The sequence below is a fragment of the Hemitrygon akajei genome, chromosome 30, assembly GCF_048418815.1.
Source record: "Hemitrygon akajei chromosome 30, sHemAka1.3, whole genome shotgun sequence".
Classification (NCBI taxonomy): Eukaryota; Metazoa; Chordata; class Chondrichthyes; order Myliobatiformes; family Dasyatidae; genus Hemitrygon; species Hemitrygon akajei.
The window spans coordinates 21,503,971-21,519,494 of NC_133153.1; the positions used below are offsets into that span (position 1 = coordinate 21,503,971).

At 37.1% G+C, this 15,524-nt stretch overlaps 1 protein-coding gene across 9 annotated transcripts in view; it reads left to right on the forward strand.

Moving 5' to 3' along the window:
* lysmd4 (LysM, putative peptidoglycan-binding, domain containing 4) overlaps positions 1-15,524 on the forward strand; it is a 45,689-nt gene that overhangs the window by 21,941 nt on the left and 8,224 nt on the right. The window contains exons 2-5 of one of the 9 annotated variants that reach the window (XR_012096814.1): positions 54-340; positions 4,128-4,520; positions 12,415-12,481; positions 13,445-13,501. Coding sequence is in view for 7 of the 9 variants with exons in the window: in XM_073033060.1 (XP_072889161.1) it covers positions 65-340; positions 4,128-4,694 (843 nt within the window). In the remaining 2 variants the exon portion in view is untranslated. The other 8 variants (XM_073033064.1, XR_012096813.1, XM_073033063.1 and 5 more) reach the window with 8 other exon arrangements.

Below are 15,524 nucleotides of genomic sequence, written 5' to 3' on the forward strand. Positions count from 1 at the left end.
ATTGCTTTCTTTTTTCTGTGCTTGAATAAATCCAAGATTTAATTCTGTTTTAGGTATCAATAGTATGATGAGGCTGAGAGATGGGCACACAAGATCCTTCCAGGCTCCTGTAGATATCCATGCTTCGCAAGATGGTCGGCTTTATGTATTTGGAAGTGATGTAGCATCTTCTGATGAATCATCGGATGAAGACAAGAATAGTATTGATCTGCGGCTGAGAGGTCGAGAGTGTCAGTGGCCCAGTGTTTCAGTGGAGAACTCCAACAATACAGTATTTCTTATTCGAGAGGTTGTTGATGGTGACAACCTCAATACTTTTGCTTTGCAGTATGGCTGTACGGTAAGTTTAATCCAGTCACTATAATTAATTGGCTGCATATAGTCAGATTTAATCTTTTAATTGTTTGCCATCACAAAGGAAGTGTTTCATCCTGTGGGCAAATGACATTTTCACCCTTGAAGCAGAAGTTTCATTTTCATCTAATTGTGCAATAGCTCACAGTATATTCAAAATTCTTCTGACCTTTTGCCCTTTTAAACCTCCTCCTTTATATAACTGGCTTGCTTCCTCATGATAACAGGAATTAGCAAGATGCTTTAATGGGGCTTAACTGAGAAAATTGGTTGAGGTCTGGGAACCTTGTGGGTCAGCCACATATCAAGTCTAGTTCAAGGAAAATCTCACCCTTCATAGTCCCTGCAAGTTTACTATTAATGCAAATATATATGCATTAGCTTTGAGAACAATAAAATTTCTTCATTATAATAATGACTGAAAATTGCACTTTTATGTGTTTTGGATTGTTGTGTTGTTGCTGTCCTAATGAGAGCTTCAAGTCTACTTGAAGTGGCATCAGCGCCGGACTTTGGAAGCAAAGGCTCCCAAGTTTGAACCCAGTTGGACCCTCCGGGCACGCTTTCCATCCGTGCTGGCTTGAGCACCAAGCTAGCCACTCGACCTCGTTAAAAAAAAACAAGGGTCGAGTCAGGAACGTTCATACTGTGACCCAGTTAATCTGAAAGGAGATCTATCCTGCAACTATGCGCCAGACAAGAATGGCTGACTGTCTGGTGTGACACGCTATGAGGTGTCTGACGCACTTATGAAAGAATGCAATGTCAGGATGTTTTTTTAACCTCTGAAGTCAGACTGTTGGACTGAATTCACTGGCTGCTAATAACTGTATTTGAGGTAGTAATTGTAGTGAAATACTGCTTTACTGAAAATATAATTTTGTGGTAGACTTGCAGATAGCTCAGTGCACCCTTTGCAAATAATACCACAGAGCCACAGAGGATCTGCCTTTTAGAGTTTAGAGCTTTGTTTTGGCCCCTTTGCAAAGACTAGTGTGTTTTAAGTCTAGCTACAATGGTATATCCAATGAACAATATACCCGGGTTCAATTACTGCTGCAGTCTGTAAGGAGTTTGTGTGTTCTCCCCATGACCACGTGGATTTCCTCTGGGTGCTGCTGTTGCCTCCCACGGTCCAAACACTTACTGGTTGGTAGGTTAATTGGCCAAAGCCTAATCATGGGAAAATTTGCTAGGGTTAAATCAGGGAATGCTAGACGGAGTGGCTCAACGCGCTGGAAGGGCCTATTCCACACTGTGTCTAGATGAATAAATAAACACTGACATCAGGCAAAGCAGTGACTGGCTACCAGCTATTATAGTTGCTGAGCTGATGAATATTTGCTTCTCCATGTTAAACAATAGTTGAAAGAAGCATTAAAGATGGCAGGAGCACAGAATGACTGGAGAAACCTTTGATGCACTGTGGCTTCAGAGTCTAGTGTTAATAAAATGCAACAGCATACCAAGCTTCACTAACATTAGCTCTTAAGCTGAAGCACCTATTTGGAAGAAGTACAGAAGGCATAAGGGAAAGGTGCTGCATGCAGGCTCCCCTTCACGTGGTCACCATCCAAAATTAAACTAATACTGTCATTTCTTCATTGTTGCCATGTCTAAAAATTAGGGCTCCATATCTTGTGTTCAAGATGATGTCTCATTGCTTTAAATAAGTTTGAAACTTCACAAGTAAGTCCAAGTTTAATTGTCATTCAACGTACACAGTACCAAGAATCACACACAGGTTACATATAGGAAAGCAACCACATAAGATATCAATGAAATACAGTCACAAACACAAATTTGTAAGTATAATTTGAGACTCTGAGTCTAAGAATGTTGCAGAAATCTGCAGTTGATCACAATACAGCTTGTCTTCAGCCAAAAGAACACTGGGGGGCAACACTGACTCCAGCCTGAGCACTGCGAACTCCGCCTCTGTGGGAGCGCACTCTCTCCTGGCTGCTTCTTCTGTCCGGCAATAAATCAGTGAATCAGATGTGCAGCATTCCACATGAATGATGTCCAACGGGGTCTTGTGATCACAGGAAAAGTGCCAAAGATGATCACTCACTGTTAGACTGCACAATCTCCTTCGTACATCAACTTCACAGACACCTCTGACGCAGCAGCAGCACAACTTGTACCAAGTCCAGCTCCTTTGGTTTCTCTGTCAACAAACAATTTGCGGATGGGGTAGACCTGCAGTATTTTAAGTTCTTAATGTCCAGCAGGGTCTAGTGATTGTAAAAAATATTTAAAAAGACACCATAGAAGCTGGTGTGATTGAATGCACCGCCATCTTACCAGATGACATCACCAATAACTGGATAAAGTTATTCAAAGGCACACCAATAACTGGCCTTGCCAAAAATTCTAATTTGGGATGGAGTGAGTGGGGGGGGGGGGGGGGGAGTTTTGTTCAGTGTCATCTATGGAGGTTGTTAAATTAGTTTAGACCTTTATTTAATGAGCAATGTTGGTGATGTTTCAAATGCCATTAATCCCCACAATACTTGATAAAATACTGAACTTTGCATATGTCAACTCAGACTTTTTAATGTTTCACCAACAATCGCCTATATTTTATCCTTCATACTTGCCATAATCCTGCTGCATCTAACCAAAATCACTTGTTACCTTGTGATTGCTCATCTCTCAGTGATCTAAAATGCTCATTCTCCAATTCAAATCTATTCTTTACCTTGTCTCAAATCTTTTTTTTTCCTTTCCCTAACTTCCTCTTTCACTTCCTACATTGGCAGATATGCCTTGAGCATCTTTGACTTGAGCTGCAGTTCCTCCATGAAACGAGACCACATGAGCAGGGAAAAGGAGCAACATAAATTAGTTCCTTACTACAAGTACATATGTACTCAGTATTTGGTCTCAAAATTCCGCCTTGTATCTTTTAAGATTTCTCTAATAAATATAGGATAAATGTGATATTAATTTGAATTAATGATTAAGAATGTATCTCTATTACAATTGACATTGATATTACTGACAATCTGATTTTTTTTAAAAAAAGTATTTATCCTGGCTGAAGAGAAATGCATTCAGCCATGTGGTAAAGTAATATATGGTTTTTATTACTGGATTCAGTAAATGGGCAGAGATGTGTAACTTCAAAGGCTGTTAAATATGCTGTTTGCTACCTGTAAGTAATTTACCTTGGGATATACTCACACAGTAATAGGAAATTCCAGGTGGGTCACATTTTGCATTGTGCTGGGCATAATTTAAGTGTAAACTTGTGCCTACGTTATTGACAAAAGTCCAAAAAACATGCATGGGATTGTCTTTCTCATGGGAGTTTTTAGTAAAACAGCACTCAAATCATCACAGATGAATCTTGGGAGTCATGCATGCAAAGAAATGTCATGTAAGGATTTTTTTTATCATAAAAACAACATAAATCGGTCAGGTCAACTTTCCTGAAAGCATGATTGAGGATCTGTGGGGAAGTGAAACTACAGTATTCAACATCAAGAATTTTTGGAATATTCAAGATCACAGGCATGATCTGCTTCTCTACTCTTGTGATTCTGTATTAGCTAACTCTCATTGCACATAATTTGATGTTTTTAAAGATATATATTCTAAAGCAAAAGTAAATATTCTCATGTTATGGACTTGGTCTTTCAATAATTAGATTTTTAAGGAATTGCTAACCAAAGCCATCAGTGCCCAAAGCTTTGTAAACAAATGTTACTTTACATTGATAAGACATCCAGCTGTACTCCAGTAAATTAAACTTTTGTATCTGGTAGGTTGCAGACCTCAAACGAGTGAACAATCTTATCAAGGATCAAGACTTCTTTGCCTTAAAGACAATAAAAATTCCTGTAAAACGGCATGGTTTGTTGACAGAAGCTCAGGAAGAGGCAAAGCGGCGACAGCCTATTTCTGTGAATAACAGAACATATCCACATACAGAAGTCTGTGCAGCAGAGAGCCAAGGAATAGAGCAGAACAAGTTAAGTGGATATTTTGAAGATATTGACAAGGATATTGAGAAGATTATCCAGGCTACAGATCAGTGTAAAGATCACTTGGAAGAAGTGACTTATTGTCAAAGGTCCAATGGATTTAATTCAGGAACATTACATCCTAAGGATTCTCATCACGGAGCAGACTGGGGTATTCGATGGTGGAATGCTGTGGTAATCATGCTTTTAATTGGTATTGTTATTCCTATATTTTACATCGTGTACTTCAAATTTCAAGAAACTGAAAATGCAATGGACCCAACAACATTGACTAATGCTGTGGGAGAGTCAAATGGCTCTATCACAACTACCATGCAATCAAATACTGCAGCAGCAGCACATGGGTGAATGGAATGAAAGGAAAAAAATACACATTACTTTTGAATTTGTCAATCAACTGTACACTGTACCTAGCTGGAACATTTTGAGCAACACACACAAAATGATGGAGGAACTCGATAGGTCAGGCAGCATCTGGAGAAATGGATAGATAGTCGATGTCTCAGGCTGAGACCCTTCTTCAGGAGTAAGGGAATGATCCATATTCACTTCCACAGATGCTGTCTGACCTGCTGAGTTCCTCCAGCATTGTGTTTTTGTGTGTGTGTGTGTTGCTCTGGATTTCCAGCATCTGCAGACTTCCTCGTGTCCTTGGAATATTTTTACTTTGGATCAGTGAAGGCATATTTGTAGCAGTGCAGGGATGAACAGTCCACTGTTCTTCACTGTGACACATTGCTTGTTGTAGATCCAATTCCAGTCCTACCTTGAAGGTGTCGTTTCCTTGTTTCCCTGTTTTGCTACTTAATTGTACCAATGCAGAGTAAGTAAAATGTATTGGAATGACCTACTTCTAGAGCTTATGACCATTCTATAGTTTTTAACTTATTGCCTGTTTCCAACTGCTGATGAATGAGCCCAGCTTTTGTACAGCAAGGTGTAACTAAGCAAAGTGCAATAAGTTGTGCTATACTACTACTACTTAAAATTATTTTAATAAACAGAATTAAATTAATATCACAAAATTTAGACATTGTATTCCGGTGCCAAAAAAGAAGATCCACTAATTTTGTCCCTACTCTTTTCAACTTCAGAATCTTGAAACATTTTATGATGAGTTAGATTACAGCAGCTTTTCTAAATTATTGCTAGCTAACTAGCATGCAACTTCCAGTTCATGAGCTTGTGTTCAAGTCATTTGCAGAAAAGTTGCAGTAAGCTTTAGCTGTCCTCATTAAGCCTTTGTTATAAGCTTTGTATCATTCCCATTAGTAAAATTTAAAATTGAACTTTGTGGCTATAAATAGCAGAGATCCAGACACAAGGAATATTGAAATATTCTGCTGCTGTGAGCAGCAGAATCTAACTGTTCCTTCAAAAATGTGTAAACTACAAGTAAGATAGAACATTAATAGAAACAAATCAAAACATTAATGTCATTAAAATATTCTACTTTCTGACAAACTAATTTTTTATATGTGCATTCCATTTCTTTTGTAATTCTTGGATTTGTCTTGTTTATTAACAGCTTGTTTTCTCTGAAAAAAGGTTACATATATAGGTTTTGCTTTGAATCTAATTTATTTGGGACAGGAATTTAATCCGAGTTATCAAAGCTGTAGAATACTACATTTATAATTATCTTTAGCAGGTTTATTAATATTTTATTTTGCTGCTATCTACTAGAGAATTTTTCAGAACAGTATCATGTTCTCCTTGATGGTACTTTTTAGTATTAAAATACCAGGAATACATTTATCTATACAAAGCTTTATATTTAATTATATTCATCATTCACAGAAATTTAGGTAAGCTGAGAAATGATAGAAGTCCAAATTATTGTAAAGATTTGTAGCAGTGGTACTCGACTCCTGCAGTACACCAAGTAAAATTTAACCTTGCTATTGATACAGAGTGTGGTGGCATTTCTCACAGTAGTTGACTTTATCAGATAGGATACCCTTTGCACTGTTTTAAAAGGCCTATTGTGAAAGTGAGATGTTAAGTCTATTGTGTGTTAGGTTTCATGCCCATTGTGGGAGATGGTGTCACCATTGTCAGTAATGAAAAGGTATGGACGAACTTCACAAGGTCAGTGGGGATTTGCAAGTGGAATTTCATCCCTGTTAAATTTTCATGGAAATTGACAAGGAAGTGGGGGAAATATGCAACAGGCATGATATGATTTAATTCTTAAATAATTGAAAAGATGTGAGCGAATGAGAGGGCATTGAACGAAAGGAATCTTTCTTAGACTTGTTGGACACTCCTTGTTATAGAAGTGACCTAAACCCTAAAAATTGCAGGGACATAGAACTCTAAGCTAACTCATACTTGCAAGTACATTTGGAGTAATGTCTTTTAGGCATAGTAGGGGAATTGAGGGTTATGGGGAAAAGGCAGGTAGATGGAGCTGAGTCCGTAATCAGTCAGAATCAGAATCAGGTTTATTATCACCGGCATGTGATGTGAAATTTGTTAACTTAGTAGCAGCAGTTCAATGCAATACATAATCTAGCAGAGAGAAAAAAAATAAACAAGTAAATCAATTGAATAGATTGAAAAAACATGCAAAAACAGAAATACTGTATTTTTTAAAAAGCGAGGTAGTGTCCAAAGCTTCAATGTCCATTTGGGAATTAGATGGCAGAGGGGAAGAAGCTGTTCCTAAATCACTGAGAGCGTGCCTTCAGGCTTCTGTACCTTCTACCTGATGGTAACAGTGAGCAAAGGGCATGCCCTGGGTGTTGGAGGTCCTTAATAATGGACACTGCCTTTCTGAAACACCACTCCCTAAAGATGCCCTGGGTACTTTGTAGGCTGGTGCCCAAGATGGAGCTGACTAGATTTACAACCTTCTGCAGCTTTTTTCCATCCTGTGCAGTAGCCCCTCCATACCAGACAGTGATGCAGCCTGTCAGAATGCTTTCCACGGTACAATTATAGAAGTTTTTGAGTGTATTTGTTGACATGCCAAATCTCTTTAAACTCCTAATAAGGTATAGCTGCTGTCTTGCCTTCTTTATAACTACATCAATATATTGAGACCAGGTTAGATCCTCAGAGATCTTGACATCACCACCTGTGATTCTACCAACAATGGTGTATCGTCAGCAAATTTATAGATGGTATTTGAGCTACGCTTAGCCACACTGTCATTGATTTATAGAGAGTAGAGCAGTGGGCTAAGCACACACCCCTGAGGTGCGCCAGTGTTGATCAGATCAGCCATGGCAGAACAGGCTCAATGGTCCAGATGGCCTACTTATGCTCCCATTTCTTATGTTCTTAATGTCATTTCCATGACTGTGCATTGTAATAGCATTGTCTTTGCAATTTACCATGTCAAATGAAATTTCAATATCATTGATTGGTACTGGATAGCAGAAATTTTCAAAAGTCCTTGCATTTTGTAATGAATCTTTAATTATTCAAGTTGGTTCCCTTTGGTACAGTTGTATTTTTTCTTTACATTTTATGGCAAACTGGAAATTGGTGTTTCATGATGCAGTTTATCTGTTTCAATTTAATCATAGTTTTGTGGATTTTTGCAACAGCTAACTCAAACATTTTGGAACAGTTTGACATTGTTATCCGATTTTGATTTTCACAAAAATCAGATGCTTATTCTTATAGATAGATAGATAGATAGATACTTTATTCATCCCCATGGGGAAATTCAACTTTTTTTTCCAATGTCCCATACACTTGCTGTAGCAAAACTAATTACATACAATACTTAACTCAGTAAAAAAATATGATATGCATCTAAATCACCGTCTCAAAAAGCATTAATAGCTTTTAAAAAGTTCTTAAGTCCTGGAGGTAGAATTGTAAAGCCTAATGGCATTGGGGAGTATTGACCTCTTCATCCTGTCTGAGGAGCATTGCATCGATAGTAACCTGTCACTGAAACTGCTTCTCTGTCTCTGGATGGTGCTATGTAGAGGATGTTCAGAGTTATCCATAATTGACCGTAGCCTACTCAGCGCCCTTCGCTCTGCTACCGATGTTAAACTCTCCAGTACTTTGCCCACGACAGAGCCCGCCTTCCTTACCAGCTTATTAGTTAATCCTTGTAACATCTTGTATATGAAGATGAAAAGAACTGCATCAAAATGTAATTTGAAATAACAAAAAAAAGGTTGAAAACATTCAGGATGGCAGAAAGCAGCCTTGGAAAGAGAAACAATTAACAATTTCCTGTGAGGTTTCATCAGATCTAAAAATGTTCAATTTCTAAAAATTACAGTCATTAATACAGTCATTAAATCAGTATAAAATGGTATACATGCAAAAACAATACATAGTACAAAGCTACAATTGAACATCACTGTGAATTCTTCCCCATCCAATAATTTTAAATTTCAATAAAGATCCTACTTCATGATCCATTAGCTGGGATCTACAGATAACGTTATAAAGAGGTGGAAGAGGGAAAGGAAAATCCAAAGAGTTTCCATAAGGAGACAGGATATACTTAGGGTTGAATGGGGGCTCTAAATTCTTCACCATGCTGGAGTAGAAGTATCAAATGTGTTCTTCAACTTTTGCAATATACTGCAAAGGAATGTTTTTAAAAATTTGAAGAATTAGAAAAAGAATTCAGCTCTTCATGTAGTTCTGGGCTTCATTATTGCATGTTAAAAATATTAGAAGAATTCAAATCAAAGAAAATACGTGTGTGCAATTTATTACAGCACAGAAGGCCTTTCAGCCCATTTGGTTCATAACAGCTCTTGGCAGTACATTCCCATTGCTTTTTTCCCCTGCAGTACTGCAACTTATTTTCTCTTATGTGCCCATGAACTCCATTTTGTTTCTTTTGCCACCTACCAGCCCATCCTTGTGATGTGGGAGAATGCAAACACTATGAATACAGCACTTTGGCTCAGCATAAAACCTGCACCCTATAGTTGTGAGATAGCAAGACTAGTTTCTACAATACCATACTGCTTAAAATTAAAATCAAGTTGAGCAAAACTGGAGATAATAAATATTAAGGAGCCCAAAATAAACCATTTTCTTGCATATTTACTAGGAAAAGTGGCAGATCTGAATTTTCTTCATCAGTGAAAAAGGTCAGAAATCACATTTCCAGGGAAATCTTAAATATCTTCTCTGAAGTCTGTCCCTGATTTGGACAATGTAAACCTTTAATGTTAAGAACATGGCTCCTTCCCACATTTCATTCTGTCTAGGTTTGGCTGGCAACTCAACTGGACACAGGCTTAAAAAGTGAGCATTTCCTCTATTTTTAGGATCATTGGAAGATACTCTACCAATTTGAATCACATCAGATTTTGCCAAGAAGGGATTTCCCCGAAACTTGATATGATAGCAGTGAACATGTGAACTTGCTTGGTGTATTAATTTTTTGCTTGCGCTCCAGGAATCTACCTCTCACAGTTATCAAGACAGCACTGTTATAAAATTAAATAAAATCAAGCCTCCACCTTATTGCTGGACCGTTATTTGGAGCATGTTGTTGGAAGACAAAGCCATTAATCAGATGGAGTATTACCAGTCAATTCTCGATGGTGCCATGCAGAATTCATTTGGACTACTCGTGGAGGATTTACATGCAGCAATTAACAGCATCCAAGATGATGCATCTGCTCAATGAAGTGCCATGCTTGATTGTGGGACATTACCCTTGTCTGGATCCAAATGCAAAGGAATCTCATCTTTGAGCTCTGTTGAATTTGTCCATGTTACTCTAATACATTTTTCATATTTTTGTATTTTTTCATGTTCGTGATTAAAATCTTGAAAATAAATGTTGCTCTGAACACTACTTGTTAGTTACAGCTTCTCACTATTTTTGTAAGTTAAATGTCTCTGCAATGAATTAACTCGAAAGTGGAATTTCTCTACTTTCAGTGACAAAAAACTAACTCCAAGGATAAAACATTTTAGCTTTTACTACTTAATTTTATCTTGTGAATTTTCCAGTGCAATGTTAGCAATGCTTTGGATATTTCAAATTCCTTATTAAATAGTTTGTGTTAAATTAGAAATAAAGAAACATTAAAAGTTTTTGACTATTTTGAAAATGGCAAAAATGGCCCAGAATATTGCAGATTGGGCAAAAGCCGATGTTTTCTGGCTAATCAACTGCAAAATGTTTGTAACGGGTGGTTCTAGCTCCATCTGCTGCTTGCACATTGGAATTCAAACAATCTCAATTACATTTGAAGATAGTAAACTACATACCCAACATGTGATTTGTTTAGTGTAAAAGAACTTTTGTTTGTTAGTCATCTGCACACCTGAATGAGGCAAGGTCAGCATCCCAATCAATTTCTAGCTCTCTAGTATAGACCCAATCTTTTTTAACAAAAAACAAGTTATGAATATGTGCATCTTTTCTGAAGTTGTTGTTGCAATATTTGTTATTGAGCACTTTTTTGGCTTTTCAAATATTATTTTCCCAAACTAGACACACTTGGTAAACTATTCAGCCTATTTTAGCAGGTGCATCCTTGAAAACTGAATGGTATTTGTTTTATAATATATTCCAAAGTGATGATAGAACAGGCAATTGTTCTGTGATGAATTATACCATGCCCAAATCTCTTTTACTCACTAAAAGAGGAAATTAGTCAATTAGACTTCTCTAATCTAATTGATAAAGATTAAGATAATTAGTGTATCCTGTTACACCAAAAAATACCTAATCCAACTGTATGGTTTTGAGTTTATGATTAAAACTTCAAAAGAAATCTTCATTTAGACATTGTTCTTTACTATTCTGAAAATCTAAAGATTTGATCACATATCCTATATTGTTTCAGTAAAGGGACTTGATATTTCCTACTCCATTCAAGTTTATAAAACAAGTACTAAATTGTCTTGGACTGTGGCATGGTAGTGTAGTGATTATCACAACACTTTACAGTATCAGCGACCCAGATTCATTTCTCACCACTATAAGGAATTTGTATGCTCTCTCCAGTTTCCCTTGGGTGCTCTGGTTTCCTCCCACATTCCAAGGATGTACCAGCTGCTAGGTTAATTGGTCAAAGTAAACTGTCCTCTGATTTGGCTAGGGTTCAATCTGGGGTTGTGGGACAGTGCGGAAGGGCCCTTCCACCACTGAAATTTTTGCCTATGCTCTTTCATCCAGCACTATTTAACCTGAAAGCTGTTCTTTCTCCCCCCATGTTATTCCACAATATACCTTTTTCATAAATTATTGCGAGATAATGTTTCCATGAAAAGTTTGAAAAGATGACTTGCAGACCAACTTGACTGTGTCAACCCCTGCATGGGTTGGTGGGTAGCTCTTGGAAAGAACGGGAAGGGAGGGGGTTGCTGAGAACGGCACCAGCGACAAGGTGATAACATTAGAAAGTTAAAATGCAATGGTAACCTGGAAGATGTCTGGCAGTGTCCCATGTTGAACATGGTTCTTCATCACACTGAAACTAACATTGTCTCCCTGTTTAAATTACCACTCAGGCCCTGTGTATGGTAGAATTTTGCCTAAGTGACATAAAACAAGAAGGAGTTTGCCACATCTGGCAGTTTCAGGCTCCAGCCTTTTATCCTGGCCCTAAACACCACCCTCCCCCAAACAGCCCCCAACCCTTTACTATAAACTCTATTTGTTGAACCATTCTCACTCAGCATGGATGATGGACTGGGAAAGGTAGCTGCTATTTCTGCTTTAAAACACTTCCACCTTTAGTCAATCTGCAAATGCTGTAACAATTCTCCCCAGCTTACAAAAATATTGCTAAATACATGGTAGAAATCTGGATGGATAAATGTAGCTTTAAAAATACTGACAAGGCAAACACACAAGTACCACCCAGCTCTCAGACACTTATTTCAGAAACCTGCTCCACGGAGCAACCTAGTGGATAATGAACAATTACCAAGGGCTGTGATAGAAATTTTAGATGGAAGTGCTGTCATAGTAATAATGTACGTGTTTGAGATTCCTGGGTTTATTCTAGTGGCTCTGAGAATTGGAATGTGATCTCCTGATCCAGATAATAAAAGAAAGGGCTATTTTCTTGGTTTGGTTGAATACATTATACTTGTTTTTATTATTTTCCAGGTAGGGGAAAAGGCTGCTTGACTGGGAAGACAGATGAACACATAATCGGAAAGCTCCATGGATGCATGTAATTAGAGTTGCCAGCAATTAATTCATGGCCCCATACAAGTTTGCTATTGGATTTCTAATTATTTTCAACTATTTAGCAGTACTTCAGTGATACCAGTCAGTTTAACTAGCAAAATCAAAACTGTTAAAATGCATACTTAAAAAATAAAAAGCTTTGATGCTAGAGAATAGTTGTTTGCAATTGGCCCAAAGTTAATAAATACACTCAAAAGTTAACAGTCCCTCACAAATCATTTCAATCCTATAAAAATGTTGGCAAAGAATACCTCTTACACTTTGCAAGTAGGAAATTCCTTGCAGTTTTCCAGACTTGCATTACTCACTTTCAGCCATGCCTTAAATATGGTTCACGTTCTCTAGTGCTGTCATCAAAATGGCTGCTTACTTTTTTTTTGCCAGCATATGTGTTTAAGTCAAATTTCTATAGAAGAATGAATTATAAACAGCATTTAATAAAAACTGTCTTCATGTACTAGCTAAACTTTTCCTTAATTTTCATTACATTTATATTTAACGAACTTGAGATTGATCAAGTATCCAACTTTGCAATTACTAAAACAAGCTACTTCAGATGTGTTCCCTTACTACTGAGGTAAACCTTTACAAGTTAAATAGTCTAAATCAACTTAAATATTTCAAATATCAACAAATGCAGCAAAAGATTATGACCTTAGCAACAAAAAACTTGTTCAATAACTAAGGAAGTATAGTCAGATGTCATAAACACATGGTACAAATGAAGTTGATGTTGCTATTATTAACAATAGGTGTCATTTGTATCAATTTCAATTATTAACAACAGAGTTTGTGGTGTTTTCATGACAAAATGACAACAATGATAGCAATGATAATAGCCCTCTTCTCTCAACAGTTTCACTTCATAAATGTTGTAGATCATTCATGCATGGAGAGTAGTTCAGATAGATTGCACAAAGTAATTCAGATATCTATTCTGTTACAGCAAAGGATCAGAAGTTCTGTATGATGCCTGCAGTATAAATGCCTGGCTTTTGGAAAGGTAATCTGAATCCCATGTATAACCCCCTGCAATTTGAGAAGTAGACGCTAAAGTCAGATCAGTTTTACAGTGAAGTAAAGGGCAGCAGAAGCATGAGAATGGCCAAAATTGACTGGAAGGGAACACTAGCAGGAATGATGGCAGGGCACCAAAGGCTGGAATTTCTGGGAGCAATTTGGAGGGCACAGGATAAATACATCTCAAAAAAGAACTATTCTAAAGGCAGGGTGATGCAGCAGTGGCTGACGAGAAGTCAAAACCAACATAAAAGGCAAAAAGAGGGCATATTATAGAGCAAAAATTAGTGGGAGTTGGAGTATTGAGAAGCTTTTAAAAACCAGCAGAAGACATCTAAAAAAAGTCATAAAAAAGGAAAAGATGGAATACAAAGGTAAGCTAGCCAATAATATTAAAGAGGATACAAAATGTTCCTTCAGATGTATAATGTGTAAAAATGAGAGTAGATATTGACTGCTGGAGAGACAGTAATGGGGAGATAAGGAAATGGTGGATGAACTGAAATGTATTTTGCATCAGTCAGTATTCACTGCGGAAGACACTAGTAGTGTACTGGAAGTTTGAGAGTGTCAGAGGGCAGAAGTATGTGAAGTTGCCATTACTGGGGGAAGGCTCTTGAAAACTGAAAGACCTGAAGGTAGATAAGTCACCTGGACCAGATGGTCTACACCTAGGGTTTTAAAAGAGGTGGCTGCAGAGACTGTGGAGGCATTAGTAATGATCTTTCAGGAGGACAGGAAAATTGGAAATGTCACTACACTCTTCAAGAAGGGACAAAGGCAGAAGAAAGGAAACTATAGGCCAGCTAATCTGACCTCTGTTTGGGAAGATGTTGGAGCTAAGTTAAGGAGGTGGTTTTGGGGTACTTGGAGAAACATGATAAAATAGGCCATAGGCAATATGATTTCCTTAAGGGGAAATCTTGTCTGACAAATCTGTTGGAATTCTTTGAAGAAATAACAAGCAGGATAGACAAAGGAGAATCGGTGGATGTTGTGTAATTGGATTTTCAGAAGGTCTTTGACAAAGAGCCACACACAAGACTGCTTAACAAGTTAAGAGCCCACGGTATTACAGGAAAGACTGGAATTGAGCAGACATCAACACAGTTTTTAATTCTCTAAACTACATAATGTGCTCAAATCTATCGAGAAGATCTGATACTCTGACATCAAGCAGTTGACAATAACTACCAACAAGACTTGCATGCTTGCCACTAATATCATTAAAATTAATACCATAATATTGCTGGATGACTTCTAAAAAGCAATGGATTCCATTGATCACAGAGAATACACCAATTGCAAGGTAAAAATCTTACCACTGGAATTTTCTGAAAGATATTTTGAATTGCAGTTTAATCTAGACTCAGTAAGCCAATGGTTGAGCATAATTTATGTAATGACATGGCTGAATGTTTAATTCCGTATTTGCTATGACTTAACAATGTTTTATGTCAACATCCTGACTGTGTAATTAGCTAATGTATTTACTGCTCTCATTTTCTCCAGTATATTTACCAACAACATAAACCCAATTCATTTTGACTGTTTTTACATTTACACTCTAAAGCTGTTATTTCTTCCCTATCGTATATAATAAATTAATTGCTCTCTGGTAATAGAGATTTATAAAACAATAAATTTTAGCTGCTTTACATTCATTTTATAGAGTATAGTTCAAAGATTTATGACAAAATTGTTTCCCATGCTTTTGCCTAAATTGCTCTATCCATTTGTGTTTTTGCTGTTGTGCTCTGTAAAGACAAGAGAATTTATCTAAACTGAGTTATACAAATGCACTGCTATTAGGACAATATATTACAGCCAGATACTATAATGAATCAGAAGTTTATCTAATAATGTTTAGCAGTAGTTTCATCAGTATAAATTATACAATTTCACAAAACGTATATTATTTCTACAAATAACTGCAAGTTCTATTTTACTTTCATGTGTAATTCGGTGGTTTTGGTGTGTGAATTAATTTACAATCTGAATCAGAA